General features: G+C 36.7%; 3 protein-coding genes across 3 annotated transcripts; 2 read left to right on the top strand and 1 right to left on the bottom strand.

The window, feature by feature from the left end:
• The first annotated feature begins 245 nt into the window (after positions 1-245).
• Positions 246-3515, top strand: LOC145320228 (uncharacterized). The gene is made up of 5 exons (XM_080162663.1): positions 246-302; positions 936-1089; positions 1627-1764; positions 1950-2530; positions 2860-3515. Exons 1-5 carry the CDS (start codon positions 288-290, stop codon positions 3016-3018), a joined length of 1047 nt encoding a protein of 348 aa, XP_080018789.1. The 5' UTR covers positions 246-287; the 3' UTR covers positions 3019-3515.
• A 1534-nt stretch (positions 3516-5049) lies between these two features.
• On the top strand, positions 5050-11736 carry LOC145327602 (uncharacterized). The gene is made up of 4 exons (XM_080171144.1): positions 5050-5349; positions 5739-8728; positions 8812-10139; positions 10494-11736. The coding sequence occupies exons 2-4, from the start codon at positions 5990-5992 to the stop codon at positions 11734-11736; spliced, it is 5310 nt and encodes a 1769-aa protein (XP_080027270.1). The 5' UTR covers positions 5050-5349; positions 5739-5989.
• A 4561-nt stretch (positions 11737-16297) lies between these two features.
• Positions 16298-18407, bottom strand: LOC145320216 (uncharacterized). The gene is made up of 4 exons (XM_080162653.1): positions 18277-18407; positions 17755-17867; positions 17466-17575; positions 16298-17317 (listed from the first exon to the last, which is right to left on the bottom strand). The coding sequence occupies exons 1-4, from the start codon at positions 18289-18291 to the stop codon at positions 16713-16715; spliced, it is 843 nt and encodes a 280-aa protein (XP_080018779.1). The 5' UTR covers positions 18292-18407; the 3' UTR covers positions 16298-16712.
• Positions 18408-19843: the final 1436 nt, after the last annotated feature.

Genomic DNA, 19843 nt, shown 5'->3' with positions numbered 1-19843 from the left:
TAGTAGAACTTGAAACAATTTCATTAGATACTAATTATTAATTAACACAAGTTAAACATTCATTTGGTAGTTAACTTATATATTAGAACCTAAAGACCAACTTACAACCTATAAAATATGTTTATACGACTAAAAAACCATTTAACAGCTAAAGTTACGGTCTATATTGCTGAAGCTAGGACCAATGGACGCCTATCAGATTTTGCAAAGGTTTAAGATAGTATATAAATACAAAGGGTTTTACAAGTTTTCATCACTTGTTCGCAGAATTTACTGAAAAACACACAATGGTTGCAACTAAGGTTTAACTTTTAGTTATATCAAAATATGTGATTGGGTTTATTTTTTATGCATGTTAAATATTCTTCAAGCACATTACTTTAGTTTAGTAGTTTATATTTTATGGTTAAACTTGAAATAACAACGATGACAACATCCTTTGACAACAAAGCTCTGATATGGTTGTACGAACGAACATTAACACTTGTAGAGTGGAACTGAATGAGCAAAAATATAAATTAAAAATATAAAAAGTAAATTTGTTGCAAAACTGCTTAAATAGAGGATATATAGTTTAAGAAAATACTTAGATTTTAAGGATTTGATTGTAGAGAAATTCTCATATAACATTGCACTATGTTGTCCTAGGAGTCAGTATTTCAAAAATCAAATGAATAAGAAAATTATATAACATGTCAAATTGTTGTCAAAAAGTAAAAAGTAGCATGTTTCAAATGGACGTACGGACTTTCTTGTAACGAATATAGAGTTGCTACGCTTTCTAACTCGTATAACTGTTAGAGGAATCATCACGTAAAGTTTGAAATTAATATCTACAAACTAAAATGTTTTCAAACTATAAAATTAATTGGCATCAACTATAAAAAATTATATCAAGAATAAAATTAGATTTTAACATTTTGTTTAATATTCAGGTGTTGATATCCTTGTGTGTATTTGGAGCTTGCCTGGTGTCAGGAGCTCCCCAGGCTGGTGGTGGTGTCAACCAGGATGAAGCTGGAATAGTCAACAATGTAGTCACTGCTCTCCAACCTCAGATTGCTGAGGCTGTAGCAGCTGCTTTGAGAGGTGATCTTGCAAGAGCAATTTTTTATTTGATCCTTGTAATAAAGTAAAAGGATCTCTGTATCGTATGTATAAAAGTGTCTCGCTAGCCTCTGAACCGATATGGTTTTCTTTTAAATGGTAGCTTCTCATACTTGAATGGTTTATAACTATTTTGTGGAAGGGTACCACAATTCTCCCAAGAGTAATCCCCCTCCCCCCCCCCCTCAAGTAACATATAAATTGGTTCCCTATAAATGTTCAATTCCTACATGGATTTTTAATGGAATACAGAAGCATTTATCAAATTTCTACAAAAAAAAATCACAATCCGATATCTTCTGGATTAGAACTGGTTCTCGGCCATTCTGAAAAATCATTTACATCATTGTATTTACACGAATTCTAAAATAAAAATCATAAAATTAATAATAGTTTTGTTAACCCGGGCCTTGGGCCCCTCGGGGCTTACAAAACTGGTTTTAATCTTATAATTTTTCAATTCAATCTCCGCGGAAAGCTAACTATAATAAGATGCGATAAATAACAATTTTTGTTTAGGATTGTCCTTTGGATCAGGTGGATCCACATCTAGCACTTCAACAACTACAACAACTAACACTGAAGTTGCAAGCAACTCTGGGCCTCCAGAATCTACATTCACTGCTGGTGGAGGTGCCACTGGTTTTGGTTTCTCAGGTTGGTAGTCATTCAACTTTATTTTATCACTGCTCAGATGGAATAATTAATAATTTACTTAAGGTTAGGTTAACCATCTCTTAAAACAAAAATATAAATTTGTTATTTTTATGAAATATTTAAAGGGGTTTAATGATCTTATTGTCATACAAATCTGAGTTATTATAAAAATGCTAAATATTTAGGCACACAAGTTGGATTTGGCTTATCAGGTTCAAGAGGAGGATTTGCTGGAGGAGCAGGGTCAAGAGTTGGTGGGTCCTCTTCAGGTTCATCAGGTGGTGCAGGATCAAGAGTTGGAGTTGCTGCTACTGGAGGATCATCTGGCGCTGCCTTTGGAGCATCCGGAGCTGCTGAAGAGGTGACTGCCAGAGCTTCCTACGCTTATGAATACAAAGTTGCTGATGATGAGGAACAAACCTATATCAGTCACAATGAGGCCAGAGACGGTGATGATGTTACTGGACAATACTCCTACATTGATCCCAATGGTGATTTGGTAACAGTTACCTATCAAGCTGGTGCCATGGGTTATACTCAAACTGTTGAAAGAAAGGTTGGACAGGTTCAAATCAGACAGAAAGATAACCAAAGAGCTGCTGCTGATAGAACTTCCAATGTTGGCGCTACTTCAACAGGAAACAGTGCTGGAGGTGCTTCATCTGGATTCAGCTTTGGTTCTAGCACTTCTGGCACTAGTTCTTCTGGTTTTGTTGCTGGAGTTGCTGCCCTTCCTCCCCCACAAGTCATTGGTCCTACCCCACAGGTAAAAGATTTAGATTTTATTAAAGAGTCATTATGATTTTACAGAAATGTAAATATATGAATATTAATGAACATTTAATCATCCCAAAAAAAAAAGATTAGATGTCTGCTTCATTGTTCATCTAAATCTCTTGAACAGCTAAACCAATGTACAATTCTAAAGTAAACCTGTAGGTTTTACGAACTTTTTTCCTCCATCTAAAAAAAAGTACTATGAATAAAAACCTATTTTGTTATATATTTGAGGCTATTTATTATTATTTAGTAATGCATATTCTACATCCATGTAACAAAATCAAAAATGGTATTGTTAATAATCTGAAATCCTAGGTTGTTGAGGAGACTATTAGCACTGTGACAACAACTGGAACAGGTGGCTCCAGATCCTCTGCTGGTGGACTTGATGAAGCTGCTCTCATTGCCCAGATCATCTCTGTCCTGCAGCCACAGATCAACCAAGCTGTCACCAGTGTCATCACACAACAATAAGCTGTCACAGTAGCCATCTATAGTGCCCTAGCAAAATGGAGATTGATGTCACCCCATTTGGCTTACATGTTCTATTGACGTCATAGTAGAGGAAAAGAGAAAGGGAAGGGGAAAGAAACCCCCTAGAAAATAGATGGAGTATATGGTATTTTATAACGTCATTAGAATAGGCACGTCAAAAGTTGTGACATCTATCCCAAATTTGGTAGGGCACTATAGACAGCTACGCTGCCATATTTTGCTTCTTCTTGCTTGATATGACGACTAATAAATGAAAAAAGTGATAATTGTGCTTTAAGTGATTTAATCATCAAATTGCTATGATAATTATAGAAAAAATACTTTATCTATATTAAGGTAGAGTTTATGTTTGTAATTATTCTAGTGCCGTATATTGTAAAGAATATCACATTTGTTTTAAAATTAACATTTGCAATTTTGTATGCTTGTATTTAGTTTTAAATGCCTTTAGAAATAAATTTATTTAGCCTCTTAAATTTAGATTTTTAACCCTTCCGCTGGGTGACGGGAGAGAGAAGGAATACATACAAAATTCATAAAAATTTTGTTTATCCTTTAATATCGGTGGCCACAGGAGCCATCCAAAATCCAGGTGTGTTTTTATAGATGTCTTACAATTAGTAAACCACATTCTTTTTTTTTTGGCTCTAAACACAAAGTATCAAGTAATAAGCTTAATAAAAGTTCTTTGCCAGGTAAAAAGAATTACCTAGTACCTGCTCACTTTAAATGGCCATAATATTCACAATTTATAATTAATGTGTTCATTTTTGTTGATCAAGTCAAGCAGAGTGTGCCAATACCCTGTTTTGGCACACTCTGCTTGACTTGGGGAAATATTGGCATACTCTGCTTTACTAGGGGGAATATTGGCATACTCTGCTTTATTTGTCAAAATATGCTTCTCCTAAAATGTTTAAATAATTTATGTATATATTATATTATAGGATAATAGCGAATCCGCCCATCGAATTCTCTAGGGGCACTTAAGAGAAGGAGAGAGTTGAACATCTATTTTACATTTAAGTTTTAAAAAGAAAAACTTTTCAAAAAAATCAGGGTGTTTTATTAGGTCCAATGAGAGGCTCCATTGAATGGGGAACCATAAGAGTCCAGCGATTAGTGAGATCCTTTATTTTGAAATTTTAATGGTTTTAGGCTATTTTTCGTAACTTTTCTACCACTTGCAATAGAGAACTCCGAGACAGGTTGATATAGATGACATTAAAAAGTAATAAAAATTTTATAATAAATATTAGGTAGATGTAAATGAATATTCTTAAATCCTGAGTCATGATCATATAAGTAGCGAAGCTACTTTACATTTCCCTTTTTTCTAAACGCCAGTCTGTCATTTTAATCTTTTTTTCTAAAATATTGGCATACTCTGCCTTAATTGAAAATATATTGGCATACTATGTTTTACTTGGGGGAATATTTGCACACTCTGTTTTACTTGTTTTGTTTGGCACACCCTGCTTGACTTGATCCTTTTATACATCTACCAATTATTTTTTCTCGTTTCCTTAGGCTATGATGAAGAATAGTTATTTTTTAAGCGACAAACTGCAATTTTTTATATTGAAACTTGCATGAATAATAAAAAACTACTTTTATCCTATTATATTGAAAAATATCAAGACAGCATTTTTGATTGATTTATTAGCCATAGTCTCTTAGGGTTTGGACCTAAGTAGTCATGGAGTAGGCTGAGACACTTTAAGACAGCAATAATAAATTATGCTTTTATATTGTTCTTTTTTGTTAGTTATCATCGTTTAAACGGTAAATAACGGTGCCACGGCGGTTAAATTAGTTTCAATTTTGTGTCTTCTTATATATCTCATAAAGATTCCGGGATAAAATAGTAATTAATGGGAGCCACCCCCCCCCCCCCACGCCACCGGAGTCGAGTTAACAATATAAGACATTCTTTTTTATCAAATAAAAATATTGAAGTTAAATAAGAAATTGTCCTATTTCTAAATAAATACAGAATTAGTCTGTATTGGAAGTATAATAGTGTGATGCGTTTGTGAACTCGAACCTTTATCCTTTTGTTTTCCTTATCATTAATGTCAGTTTGGAAAGCGCTGAGATTCAAATTGAAAGTTCATAATTGGACGCGGCAATCAAAACAACGCTTGCGCTTGGACCATAAACAAAGCGAGCGTGGCCATCTTTAATCTATCTTTCAAAATGTGCGGAATATCTGCGTGATAAAAAACCATGTATAGTCAGAATTGTGGTGTTGTCCGTACTGAAAAATACCTTTGAGTGCTTCCCGGCTTTACAGGAACAAAAACTTCGGTAAGAATTCTTTCTTTAAGCATTTTTAATGGAATGGAGTGATTTTTTTAAGACGGCAAATTAATCTTTCATTTTTACTTAAATTAGACCAAGTAATTAATTTATTTTTGTATCAGAATATTTTAATCGTAGTCTATAATGATTTTGTTTATGAATTTCAAACTCGCATTTAATTTTGATTAATTTTAAGCAAAAAATAACCCTAGCCTTCTTATATATTTTAAAATATAATTTTGAAGTCACGCAACCTCTCATAATGAATATTTACTTTATTAAAAAAGACGATTGTTCCAAATAAGAAAAAGATTTATTCTCTTTTACAAGATTTATTTTATCATGTATTTAACATTTTAATACTTGATTATTAATTTTGTTATTTTCTATTTCAGCATGACCGTTTTCATACAATAAATTGTATTAGTAACTATGCTGGTTTTGTCTCTTGTGGGAAGTAGCAGGTTTCGTACGTCTGTACGTAAAGATCTGGTAAACGGCCAGCCAAATGCCGTTGTACCGAAACAATGAAAACGGTAAGAAGTCCAGTCAGCCAGTCAAAGCCAGTGACAGTTACCGTATGTGTTGAATGTGAATAAAATTCTACACGTGACTATAGTTGTTATCAGTGTTAACAAAAGTGAAAATGCCACCTAAAAAGAATAGGTATGCACTATTGTCGGACAGATTGCCTAGGGCAGTTGAAGTGATAACCGAAGAGTTAGACAGAGTGATGCAGGTAGTTTCGGATACCGCAGACATCAATGTTAATCTCACCAAGGAATGCATCCTTGTTCATGATGCGAACCTAAATCTTGAACGTACCATGAACGGTCTTCAACAGCTGGACGTGTTAATCCAGGATGATGATGACCTAAAAGATTTTTATAGTGACATTATCACGGCACAAAAGAACTATAGCGAGTTAAAACTTACATTAAGTGCCATAGATGAGCTAAGAGCGATAAACAATGAGGTCTTAGTTCTTGGTGATGATCTTGCAGCTCACAAAAACAGTTTGCAACAACGTTGTATGCAGATAGTGAAAGTTATTAAAGGTGATTACATACCTCTACCAACTAAAATTATCAGTGATATGACTAAACTGATGGAGACGCTGGCAAAGGCTAAGCAAGAGCCTGTTACGCCAGTCTCGGGTGCCTCAGTAGATCCTATGCTGCCGTCATTTGGCGCTCAATCGTTTGCTGCCAGTCCGATGTTTTCGTCTCATGGGTACATGCCACGCCTAGACGAAAAACTCCTTCCCAGCTTTGATGGGCAAGAATCTTCTTATGCGCAATTTAAGGAGAATTTCCAGAAGCTTACTACTGGATATGAGCCCAGCTACCTGCAGATGGTGTTAAGTTGCGAACGAGTAATGAAGGATAAACCGTTGAGGCTGCAGTTGCAACAGATTGCCACGCATGCAGCGCAATGGACGTATTTGGACCAACTGTTCAAATCCAGAACCAGACAGATGTTGTGTATATTCAACAACTGGGACAAGAAAGGTAAATTGTCCGAGAGCGGCCAGATTGTCAGCGCTCTCGCCGAGTTCTCAGGTGCCATCAACCAGCTCGAGCAGATGACCAAGGCTGATGGTAAGGACGCAGTTTCTACAAGCCAATGGCTCACAGTTTTATTGTTGGAGATGTTATCTAAGAAACTGCCAAAAGAGTTTCAGGATAAGCTCGACCTTGCACTCGGGAGCATGGACGTTCCCGATGTGCCTAAGCTGCTGGATATACTAGAACAGCAGCGTGGCGCATTATTGATGCGCAGCAGCCACGGCTTGGACACGCTGTCCAAGAAGAAAGGTAATCCTGCCGCAGCTGCGGCCGCCGTAGGTAAACCTGGTACACCTAGCAAGTTCAAGAAGAAGCAGTCCTGTCCGTCAGACGGCTGCAGTGGAGATCGTTTTTTGTTTAAATGTTCGAAGTTTACAACCATGTCTGTTCCAGAATGGAAAGATTTTGTGATGAAAATCGGCGGGTGCCTCTTATGTCTTAATAAGGGGCACCGCGCCTCAGAGTGTCCGCGTGCTGAGAAGCTTGGAGGCTGCAGGATCAACAATTGTAGACAGAAACACAACTCCCTCCTCCATGAGTCCGTCGCCCAGGTTTCAGCTGTGTATGAAGCGCCATTTTTGGGTGAGAATAATTACATGTTGATGCTCCAAAAGCTGGACGCGCTGGACGTCTACAAGAGGAAGGTGCCTGTGTCCGGGATGTGGGACACAGGTGCCAACCTCACCATGGTTACACAGTCTATTGCTAAGAAGTTGCAGTTGCCCTCTACTGGACGTGTAGCTACTATTTCAATGGCTGATGGCAAAGTTCAGTCATGCCCAACAGTTAAACTCTGCCTGGTTGACCGTAACAAGAACAAGCATGTTATGGAAGCAGCTGTTGTGCACACAATTGGACATACAGATGGGCTGCGCAGCATGGACCCAGTCGCCGCAGCTGCTCTGTTTGATATGAGGCCACAGGATTTTTCATTGGTCAATGGACCACTGGATATTCTCTTAGGGCATGTCACGCCCACGAAGTTTCCAGCGGCGGATAAACTCATCGGCGAGTCAAGATTATACCGCAGCATTTTTCGCACAGGTTTCCTTGTTGTTTCTGCCGATGGAAAGCCTGTTAGCAAGCCAGTTGTTTGTAAAGTTACTAAGTTGGAAGTTGCAGCTATGGACTTCCTATCGTCGGAGGCGTTAGGCGTGCAGCCGCCGCGGCTGTGCAGTGGATGCACGGGCTGCAGGCACTGCCTGGCACTTGGGTCAGGCAAGTCAGCCGTTGATCAGCGAAAACAGGATCTGATAAAAGAAGGTTTGACATTGGATCTTGTGAAGAATGAGTGGACGGCAGCTTATCCATACCGGCTGCCAACACATACGCTGCCGAACAATTCGCGGCAGGCGTATAATATTGCGCTTCGTGATCGCCGGCGCATGATAAAAAACGGCGAATATGACGTATTCGTGAAAGTGTTCAAGGAGGCGGTGTCCTGTGGGGTGTACGTCAAAGCCACGCCACAAGACTTAGCATTTGAAGGTCCAGTTTATTTTAATTCATTAGTGACGGCCTTCAAGGATAGCATTTCTACCCCCTTGAGAATCTGCGCAAACTCTAGCTTGACCTGCAATGGAACAAGCTTAAATCATATTATGATGGACGGCCCACAACCTACCTACACTTTGTTTCACAATCTTATTCGGTTCAGAAGTTACAAGTGTGCCTGTGTTTGTGATGTCTGTAAATTTTACAATTCTTTGGCGGCCACATATGAAGATTCGCAGCTGAAGAGAGTGTGGTTTGCAGAGGATGAACATGCCAACCCCGAAGTTTACTTGACCAAAAAAGTTAACTTCGGGGAGAAATTGGCAGGCGATTTCGCCGTCACAGCCCTGAGACTTACAGCAGCCGCCAAGATGTTCATGACGTTTATGGATCTGAATACGTAAAGGGAGCAGAGGTAGTTGCAAAGCAGGACCTGTGGAGAAGTGAGCAACAACCTACCGGTTCCAAGTTTGTACTGCATCAGGATGCTCCAGCTATCAAGCTGGAGCAGTGTACCTACATTGATGACCATACTGGTGGCCATAATAGCAAGCCAGAAGCCGTCAAAATGGTCGAAGAGTTGAAGGAAATGATTGAACCTGGCAACTTCAGCTTTAAATCAGTTATTTATTCTGGAGATGATGTTGATCCTGTTAAGGTACTGGGCATTCAATGGGCCCCCAGAGAAGATGTTCTTACTTTACCTGCTCGGGTGAATCATGGCGCCAAGATAAAGGGCCGAAAATTGCTGGAGGACCTTGATCTGTTAGATTTATGGAGAGCCATGCCAGAATGTGTAACGAAGAGAGAGATTTGGCGGGTCGTACAGCAATTGTATGATCCTCTTGGCCTTATGTGCCCACTACTCCTGAAGTCCAAGCTTATACTTCGGGAGGTTTGCATTAGTGGCGTATCATGGGATGAGCATGTTCCTGCCAAGTTGAGAGATGACTTTGTTGATAGTTTGGCCGACAGGGCTAAGCTTGGAGAAGTGCCATTTCAACGTTCTTTAGTTCCTGATGAGCCACTGGGGCTCCCAACCATCATTGGTTTTTCTGATGCTTCAAGTTCAGCCTACGCAGCCATCATCTACCTACGTTGGCCAACGGCCAGAGGCTTTGAAGTAATTTTGTGCAGTGGCAAGAGTCGTGTGGCTCCCGTTAAGATTGAGTCTATTCCAAGGCTTGAATTGTTGTCATGTTTATTAATGGCAAGATTGGCGGATGCAATTGTCCGAGCCCTGCCCTTTGCAGTAGCAGGCAAGATGTTTTTTAGCGACAGCACTTGCGCTATATCGCAAATCGTGTCTGAATCAGTGATGTTAAACATATTTAACAGTCATCGTGTGAGTGAGATCCAACAGCTGACCAGCCCAGAGGATTGGCGCTGGCTTCCTACAGATCAGAACAATGCAGATCTTGCCACTAGAGGTGCCTGTACCATTCAAGATGTTTTACCAGGATCCAGGTATCAGGATGGGCCTGAATGGCTACGCCTGGAGCAGGACCAGTGGCCTGTAAAGACGGCGGGTGAAGTAAATCACCCCATCCCAGAGGCTGAGATGAATCAGCGCATGGTCCGATTGAAGTGTATGGCCGTCCAGGTAGTAGATACTGATTTCTGGAGAACTTTAGCACGACGTACCTACAGGCAGGCACGTAAAACTATGCAGGCGGTGATCAGAGCTGCCAACTGTTTTAAGTTGTTGCTTGTTAAGAAACGAGTTCCGGCCAGGCAAGAGCCGATGAATGATTCGGTTCCAGCCGGACAAGAGCCGACGGGAGTTTCGGTTCCGGCTGGACAAGAGCCGATCAGTGTTGCGGTTCCAGCTGGACAAGAGCCGACGGGAGTTTCGGTTCCAGCTGGACAAGAGCCGCTAGTTGATTCCAAGTTTTATGGCAATCACACTTTTTCAATTACCTACCTAGATGTGGTGTGTGATTTATTCCTGGCATCATACAACCAGGAAAAGGAGATGGTTATGGAGGCTGAAGGTAAATATGATAGTCTTCAACCTTATTACCACGAGACTGAGGTGTATTGGCCTTTCGTTGGTAATAATGGCTATTATCCTGTTCGTAAATTCAGAGTCCTCAAGATGCGGTCCCGTGGGGACGAGGCCTTGGAGGCAGCAGCCGAGGGAAAGAAGAAGCTGTTCAAGGATTCCCCTGGCCTTATTTTGATTGATCGTCACAATAACTTGGCCAGACTGTTCCTACAGCAGGCCCACGATGAACTTGGCCATGCCGGTCATAGAAAAACTTTGGTACAGAGTTGCAGGTATGCTTCGATATCACGTGGCCGCCAAGAAGCTATGAAGGTTGTCAAGTCATGTTCCAGTTGTTGTCTAGAGTATGCACGTCGTTCAGCCCCAACTATGGCAGACGTCCTGCCAGACAGGTTAGAATCTTCAGTTCCATTCTTCCATGTTCATCTTGACCTTGCAGGCCCGATGGAAGTTACAAGGCCTGGCGTCCGCACCAGGAAGAATCCAGCCAAGTACAAGGTTTGGTTGTTAATTGCTTGTTGTCGTTTTACACAAGCAGTGTTTATTGATGTTCTGCTGGATTACAGTACTGAGGCTGTCATTATTGGCCTCAGAAAGCTTCAAGCATTCTACAATATGCCCAGAGTCGTGACTACAGATCGCGGCACCAATTTTCTTGGCTCGAAAAGAATACTTGATGAAGTTATGAAGAAGTCTGATGTGAGTTTTGAGTGGCACCTTGTACCGACTGGCGCTCATTCGTATGTAGGAAGTGTTGAGCGCCAGGTCGCCATGGTCAAGCGTGTCCTCAATAAGAAGTTGTGTGGAGCTGTTGTCAATCACAACGAGTTGTTGCTGCTGACTGCTGAAACTGCTAGAGTTTTAAACTCTAAACCCTTGAGCTATGCTACACAAGGGAATGATGTTAACACATGGAGAATCATTTCTCCTGCTGATTTGTTGGGTGGCAGAGGTAACGACGGGATTTGCTCGTTCGAGACCGGTTCCAGAGATCGAATTACACGCCGTTTAAGCCATCTGGAGGAGCTGACTAGACAGTTCCATGAAGTCTACAAGCAGCAGCTGCTGCCTGAGCTATTGCGCACGGTAAAGTGGAGGCGCAATCAAGTTCCGTTGAGCGTTGGAGATGTCGTTCTTGTTGACCGGTGCACCAACTTGGTTAAGAAGTATCGCCTCGGCAGAGTTCAAGACGTACGTGGCGGTGGCCGTACAGTTGTAGCCCGTTTCAAATTGTCCGATGATGTTGAAGCCACGGATAACGAGATTTCTTCAAGACGATTGTTGAAAGTAAACCTACCCCAAGATGATTCTCAAGACGATTAAGTATTTTTATTAGTATCGTTCTTATCGCGTATTTTTTTAACTTTCAACAATTGCATATTTTTTTTAGAATTTATAATTGATGCAAATTTCCTTACAATTTCGTTTAAAATTATAAATGAGCTCAAAATTTTATTTCCAACGCATAAAACTAAAGTTTTCTATTCGAATACATAAGTTTTCTTTACGGATTTATTTGATCGGGACCTGGGATTTTTTCGCGTAAAAAATCTTAGGTACGTATTTTTTTAAATTTGGATATATACAGATAAGAATAGAAATGAAACACATTTGATCATTTTAAAAATATCTTTTTATATTACAAGCATTACAAATAATTTAATATTAACTATATATTAAGATTATTATATTTTAATTTCGTTCTGAAGATTACCTAAAAACAAAAAAGCAGTAATTTTATGAACACAGCAGATTTACTTTGATTTGTTTGATTTTATTTCGATGAGTATAGCCTAATGAAACTGCTATACAAAGCCTTCCAGCTCTGTTTCCTCGGCCGAAGACCTTGCATAACAGCAAAACTAAAGCTTAAGAAATATCTGATAATTTCAAAAAGATTCTTTGTAGTTTCTTTGATTCCTTCTTTCTTTGAAGATTTTAACTTTGGAACATTTTTCATTCTATTTTTTTCAGAAATGTTCATGAATTGAGCCCCGCGCCAGGAATCCTGTTCACGGTTACACATAAAAGAAACAAAACATAACCATAAACAGGACTCGTCGCACGTGGCATTATTATAATTGTAGTGCGTCGGTTTGATCTGCAAGCTTTCGAGGTTCAGGTTGAACTGAGGCCCCAATTGCTCTTAATTTTAAAAGACTGTATAAATAAGTACACGGAAAAGCTTATTATCTATTCAGCCAAAGAGAAATTGCCAAATAAACACTTTTTGAGACTTTTCTTTTACTTTGAGCTTAATTTAAAATTCGCATATGCAAAAATGCAATTTTACTTTCATTTTGATGTTTTATTGATGAATTAATACAGTTCTTTTATATGTTCTTAGATATAAGGATATTTTATTTTGATGATATGTTTAGATTAAGGATAATTTTACTTTATTTGATTATTCTGTTTATCTAGATTTAAGGATTATTTTCTTATCTATCTTTTACATAAAGATTTGATCGAAGAAAGAATTTACGTATGCATTTTCACTTTTCTTTAACAAAAAAGATTTGTTTGAAAAGAATTTTTTTTAGTAATTATTCCTCTTTTATTAAAAAGATTTGAATGAATTATTTGATGATTAATGCAGATTATGTTTAGCATTAAGGTTATTCTAATATTAAGAATATTATTATTATCATTATTAATGATTAGGTACCTAATTAAAGTTTGGGTACTTATTTTAAGTTATTATTATGTATTGCATTACATGGTCTAACAAATTCAAATAACTTTTTGTTTATTTCGAAAATTTGTGAGGCCATGAGATTAAGTGTTATGAGTGAGTAGTGAATGTGTAAGCTTTCAATGAAGAATGTTTTATATCCTATTCCTTTATTCCTACATTTTTGTGGAATTGTGTCATTTTGTGTTAGTACGAGTATTCGTGAATATTATACTAGCAAATTTGAGGCCAAAAAGGCCAAAATTTAAAACTCTTGTAATTTATGTGGTTTTGAATTGTGACTTTTGTGGACATTGTCTGCACACAAAGTTGAAAATTTGAATGGTGTAATATTCGATTCCCCACTTTCAGGCGGGTGTGTATTGGAAGTATAATAGTGTGATGCGTTTGTGAACTCGAACCTTTATCCTTTTGTTTTCCTTATCATTAATGTCAGTTTGGAAAGCGCTGAGATTCAAATTGAAAGTTCATAATTGGACGCGGCAATCAAAACAGCGCTTGCGCTTGGACCATAAACAAAGCGAGCGTGGCCATCTCTAATCTATCTTTCAAAATGTGCGGAATATCTGCGTGATAAAAAACCATGTATAGTCAGAATTGTGGTGTTGTCTGTACTGAAAAATACCTTTGAGTGCTTCCCGGCTTTACAGGAACAAAAACTTCGGTAAGAATTCTTTCTTTAAGCATTTTTAATGGAATGGAGTGATTTTTTTAAGACGGCAAATTAATCTTTCATTTTTACTTAAATTAGACCAAGTAATTAATTTATTTTTGTATCAGAATATTTTAATCGTAGTCTATAATGATTTTGTTTATGAATTTCAAACTCGCATTTAATTTTGATTAATTTTAAGCAAAAAATAACCCTAGCCTTCTTATATATTTTAAAATATAATTTCGAAGTCCCTCTCATAATGAATATTTACTTTATTAAAAAAGACGATTGTTCCAAATAAGAAAAAGATTTATTCTCTTTTACAAGATTTATTTTATCATGTATTTAACATTTTAATACTTGATTATTAATTTTGTTATTTTCTATTTCAGCATGACCGTTTTCATACAATAAATTGTATTAGTAACTATGCTGGTTTTGTCTCTTGTGGGAAGTAGCAGGTTTCATACGTCTGTACGTAAAGATCTGGTAAACGGCCAGCCAAATGCCGTTGTACCGAAACATAGTCATAATGTCTGTAATGAGTAATGACACCTGGCAAATTGAATTATTGACTTATTTTTTTACAATTAAACAATTAATAGATAAAAGCTCTAGTTTTAGTATAATAAGTGTAGCTTCTCTTTAAAAATTTATATTTAGATTGATAATTTTTAAAAGCGAGGATTTTCTATAATTATTAAAAGCGAAGCTTTTCTATAATTATAGTAGGTCCGTCCGTATGTCCGTCCGTCCGTCACAGAGAGTTCGTTAATTTAAACAGGTTAGAATTGTCCTATCGACTCTAAACTTTGCATGCTGATTCCTGTAGTAGTTAGGTACAATATAGAAAGCGTAGCAACTCTATAACCAATACCAGAATGTCCGTACGTCCATTTTAAACATGTTGATTTTTAACTTTTTTGACAACAAATTTTTGTATGTTAAAATCCGATTCTTCTGATTTAAAAAAAATGATTCCTATCACAACAAAGTACAATGTTATAAGCGAAGTATCTCTATAAACAAGTCCCAAAAATCTAGGTATGTCCTTAAACAGTTTAATCTATTTCTGCAGTTTTGCAACAAATTTACTTACAATATTGTTTGTACTGATGCATTTATATTCTGCTAATTCAGTTCTGACAATCTACTAGTGTTAATGTTAGTTTGTCCTTTTATTTCAGAGCTTCCCTTTTATGGATGTTGTCATCCTTGTTCATATATTAATTTTGTATTAGTATTTTATTCAAATAAAAGAATAACAAGCCCTTTTTTTAATTTTAGGCTTTTTTACAGAATTTTCTCCCCTAGATGATATAAGCGCAACCGCTTACATAAACTCAATTTTTTTAAACAAAAATCTTTTAAACACGGTAAAACAGCTAGCATTACTTTAATTAAAAGCTATTTAGTTGATACTTTGATGCGTTTCCATTAAAGTCATAAAATTGCTTTGCTTAAATCCCAATCAAAAATGAGTAATGGACAGCAACTTAAATTTCAACAATGCAATATGGTAAAGAAGACGCAGCATTATTGACATAGGTTTCGTGATTTTTAAAAGTAAACTAAGCTTTTAATGTATTTGTAGTAGTGTAAATTACTTTCACAAATTTAATAGGAACTATTTATCTTCTTATGTAAATTTATGATTGATAAAGCGATGCTACTTATGATCAGATATACCCTTGTTAGATTTTATATAAGTTAGTAATTAGACAAAATTTAAGTAGGATAATTCTAATCATCTATAATACAAAGTAGAATGATGTCTGTCCGTCTATCCCTTAAGATCTCGGTAACCGCTGATCCGATCGGAATCTACTCTTCAGGGAATATACCTACTGGTCCTGTGGTGGTTTTAGGCTATAACCACGATATTGTTCTCCTTTAAAAGGATTGTTTTTCATAAGACCTGTTAAAGATTATAAATAATATTGGGGAGTGAACCATCACCCTCCCAAGAGTATTCACCCCTAAAAATATTTTTTTTCTAAACTTCTTTCTTTTTAAAACTACAATTGAATGGAAAGGGGGCTCCCCCTTAAGGGACCCTAGAGGCCTCTAGGGGTGTATCCGCTAGTTATAAATAGAAACAAATTCGTTATACAGACTGATATCCGGTTACTTTTTTGTGGTCTGTTTTCGATATAGAAGTTGTTTCTTTAGTTTTTGCCTAACCATGAGGGGAAAGGTCAAACTGGATCAAAACAATTTTAAACAGAAAGGTTATAGGTAAATAAAATTACTCTAAATTATTACAAAATAAGAGAATTTAAATATATTTTCTACATCCGTGTTTAAAATAGCATTTATTTTATTTCATATTAAATGATTAAAATTGTTATGAAACATATAAATAAATTTATATTTTTTATGAATGATTCTTTAGAACTTAAATCTAGAATCAAAAAGTATTTTTAGTCAGTTTTGTATTATATTATTCTTATTGCTGCTTTTTCCCTTTCATACGAATACTTTTTGTTAAAATTTGTAATAATAATATATAATATAAAGAAATAAACTACAAATAAGTTTTTTTTAATGTTTTATTGTGACATTATTAATGATGACAAATAAAGTATATAATAAATTGCATTGTGATAAAACGGCCTGGTTAACTAAAATATAAATGTATTTATACACAAGAATGCCCAAAATTCAGGTGAAACCATCTTTTTGGCAGCAAAATCCCCATCCACAGTTTCCCAAACTATTGATGCGAAAATCCGCGAATTCAAATTCAAATTCAAATTCGATCAAATTTGGCGAGAAATTCTAGAGAACAAAATGGCTGGGAAAAAACAGTGGAGAGGATGTGTGGTAAGTTGGCAAGTGAACGAGGGTGGTCGTGATGGCATTGGCCAATTGCTGTTCGTTTGGCAGTGTGATATTCTGTAATACTAAGGCAGAAATGTTAATGATTTTTTTCAATTAATCAATAACTTAGTTGCCGAACAGAGGGGTCAGTCTGTCTCCGGCAACAGAGCCAGAGGCACCGAATCCAGTGTTGGAGGTGACAGTGCGGGACACAACATTGTTGCTTCTCTGGGAAGAGACAGCGGTGTTGACAGCACTGCTGATCTGGGGCTGCAGAGCGGTAATGATTCTGGCAATCAGGTCAGACTCGTTGATAGCGGAAGAGGACTGGCTGGTGGAGATGGTGGATTGTCTGTTGTTGTTAATGGTGTTTCTGCTGCCGGTAAAGGCGGAAGAAGCGGCGGGAGTGGCACCGACAGAGGAGGATCCAGTCTTGCTACGGATGGAGACAGCGCCCTCCTGTTTGTCAACAGTCTGTGTGTAGCCCATGGCGCCGGCCTGGTAGTTGACAGTGATCAAGGCTCCAGTGGGATCAACATAGGAGTAGGTTCCGGTAACATCATCGCCATCACGGGCCTCGTTGTGGGTGATGTAGGTCTGCTCATCATCATCAGCAACCTTGAATTCATAGGCGTAGTTGGGGCGGGCGGTCACCTCCTCCTCGAACTGGGCGGATTGGCGGTTGCCAGAGGCGAAACCAGTAGCGCTAGTGCTGGAGCTTCCTTGAGATCCTGAAGAAAAAAGACATTATTTATAGAATAAAAAAGTTTAGTTTGAGCACCATATGACAGTGAAAATCCAAAAAGAGATAAAGACAAAGCTAAAAAACTTCTTCCATTTTTTAAAATTTTGCATACTGAACTAATCCTATTAATCTACCTGAGATGAAATTGTTGGATACAGAGTTGGAGGTAGTGGCACCGAAGTTGAGTCCGCGCAGGGCGTTGGCAACAGCCTCAGCGATGGAAGGCTGCAGGGAGCTCACAACACTGGATAAAGATAGAATTATTTAAAAAGACGCACTCAAAAGATAAAGAATATAAGAAACTATGTAAATTTAATAGAAGTTGTCACAGAAACTAAATATTAAAAAGCTGCTGCTACACTTTTAAGAATTAGGCCAAAAGTCCTATTTTGACATGACAATTTTTACAGGGAAGTGAATCACCTGGTAACGATGGTCTGCTCGTTGAGGTTGGCAGATTGGGAGGTGAATCCTGTGGGCACACCCAGCTGGGGGGCAGCTCTGGCAAGGCCCAACAAGCACAGGGATATCAACATCTAGGAAAACAACAAAATATAATCAAAATAATTTCAGGAACTTGGCCTTCTTTTGAAGAAAGGTTGTATAATAATAGCCTAAAACAACTCATTGAAAATATAATTTAAAATTTTTCAAAACTTGACTATTTCAAATTATTATATATAAATTAAATAAACTTGGATTAATAAATTGCGTCTATTTTCTTCAAAAACTTTAAATAAATGAATTTTGAATGAATTATTAAATAAACTTGAAATAGATGAATAATTTTAATTCAGATAAACAGAATTTTATTTTATTTTTAATATGTATTCTAGAAATGGAATAAGAAAAAGTTTTTTTAAAAATCAAGATAACTTTCAAAAAGAAATTTAGATGAAAAAGTACAGTAAATAAAGTTTCTTCGTTTAGTGAAAAATATAATACCTTAGTTGCAACCATTGTGCTTAGGATTCGAATGATCTTCAAGGAATGATACTCAAATCAAACAGACAGGCCTTTTTATACTAGAATTCCGGCAAATAGCCATTATTACACTTGGGAAAAATTGACCTGAGGGATATAAAACTAAGGAAAGGAGGGGAGGGGGGCGGGGGGTGTTTTAGGGACCGGAGATCGAAGTTAGGACCATATATCACGAGTAAAAATACTTCTTTTCTTTGAAGTGTATTTTTGTGGCTATTGGTAATAGATTTTCTCTTTAAAAATAATTATTTCTATAATAAATAAGATAATTTTATTTAGAATTAATCAACAACATTTTAAACATAATATCTTATATTCATAAGATGAATTTTATCTTCTTTATGACCGAACATTGAACATTTAGATTATCTTTTTTTCTATTCTGTTTTTTATTGAATTTTTATCTATTAAAACAAAATTCAAATATGTTACTAATAAGTATTAAAGGAATCAAAATATTATGCAAAATAGAAATTCTCAGAAATTCTCAGAAAGATATAATTTATAAGATATCTAAAATGGACTGGACGATGAATTGTGCCCTTCATGGAAGCTTTCTATATGTTTTTTTGCTGCTGATGCAGGACAAAACTACCCCCCCCTTCCTTCCCATCCAGCTCTAGAGGCTATGATCAAAGCTGTATGAATGGTAATTTTTTTTATGATAATGCCCTATTTAAATTCGTACTTTCAATTACGTGTATAAATGAGAAAACGCTTAAGAAAGTAAATACTAAATTTCAAAATTTCCTAAAATAAAAGATACACATTTTTGATTGTTTAATCTTAAAAAAAAGATATCATCTTATAATAAGTCATACATATATTAGCCCAAGATAAGAAAAAAAATAATTTTAGAAAATGAAAAAAATTTAGGTGTTTTGTTAGGGGTCATGGTAAAAAGACATTTTTAGGTCCATTTGTCCACAAAATAACTCATCGGGTTTTCCGTATTTCTTACTTTCAATTACGTGTATAAATGAGAAAACGCTTAAGAAAGTAAATACTAAATTTCAAAATTTCCTAAAATAAAAGATACACATTTTTGATTGTTTAATCTTAAAAAAAAGATATCATCTTATAATAAGTCATACATATATTAGCCCAAGATAAGAAAAAAAATAATTTTAGAAAATGAAAAAAATTTAGGTGTTTTGTTAGGGGTCATGGTAAAAAGACATTTTTAGGTCCATTTGTCCACAAAATAACTCATCGGGTTTTCCGTATTTAGCAAGGCTGTGAGCTATGGAAAAAGGGGAAAGAAAAGGTGCGAGAGTTATTTTTAGATCGACCGGTGAATTCTCAAACAAGTTTCCTTCAGAAGGGTTGAAGGAGAAAAGTTTGGGGACAATTTTACGGACATCTTAGGGTGACACGGGCAGAGAGACTAAATTGGGGGTTTAATGGGGGCACAACAATAAGGATGTTGCTAGGAGAATAAAGGGATAGCAGAAAGTTAAGTAACTTAGATTTATTTTTCAACTAAAAATGTAAATCATAATACTTTAAAATACTAGAAAACGGAGAA

Source organism: Acartia tonsa, chromosome 1, assembly GCF_053477335.1.
Source record: "Acartia tonsa isolate MP-2025a chromosome 1, ASM5347733v1, whole genome shotgun sequence".
In the NCBI taxonomy this organism is placed as follows: Eukaryota; Metazoa; Arthropoda; class Copepoda; order Calanoida; family Acartiidae; genus Acartia; species Acartia tonsa.
Note: the sequence above shows the minus strand (reverse complement) of the source record. Positions and strands in the feature narration are given on the sequence as shown.

Bases quoted from the DNA above. Each gene is read 5' to 3' on its own strand.
- LOC145320216 (XM_080162653.1), bottom strand. The intron at 17,576-17,754 runs GTGATTCACTTC...ATCTTTATCCAG, and splicing joins GAGCAGACCATCGTTACCAG to TGTTGTGAGCTCCCTGCAGC. The intron at 17,318-17,465 runs GTAGATTAATAG...TTTTTTCTTCAG, and splicing joins ATCCAACAATTTCATCTCAG to GATCTCAAGGAAGCTCCAGC.
- LOC145327602 (XM_080171144.1), top strand. From the start codon at position 5,990: ATGCCACCTAAAAAGAATAGGTATGCACTATTGTCGGACAGATTGCCT. The intron at 8,729-8,811 runs GCAGGCGATTTC...GAATACGTAAAG, and splicing joins TTAACTTCGGGGAGAAATTG to GGAGCAGAGGTAGTTGCAAA. The intron at 10,140-10,493 runs GCAAGAGCCGAT...TCGTAAATTCAG, and splicing joins AAGAAACGAGTTCCGGCCAG to AGTCCTCAAGATGCGGTCCC.
- LOC145320228 (XM_080162663.1), top strand. The intron at 1,765-1,949 runs GTTGGTAGTCAT...CTAAATATTTAG, and splicing joins CACTGGTTTTGGTTTCTCAG to GCACACAAGTTGGATTTGGC. The intron at 2,531-2,859 runs GTAAAAGATTTA...CTGAAATCCTAG, and splicing joins TCATTGGTCCTACCCCACAG to GTTGTTGAGGAGACTATTAG.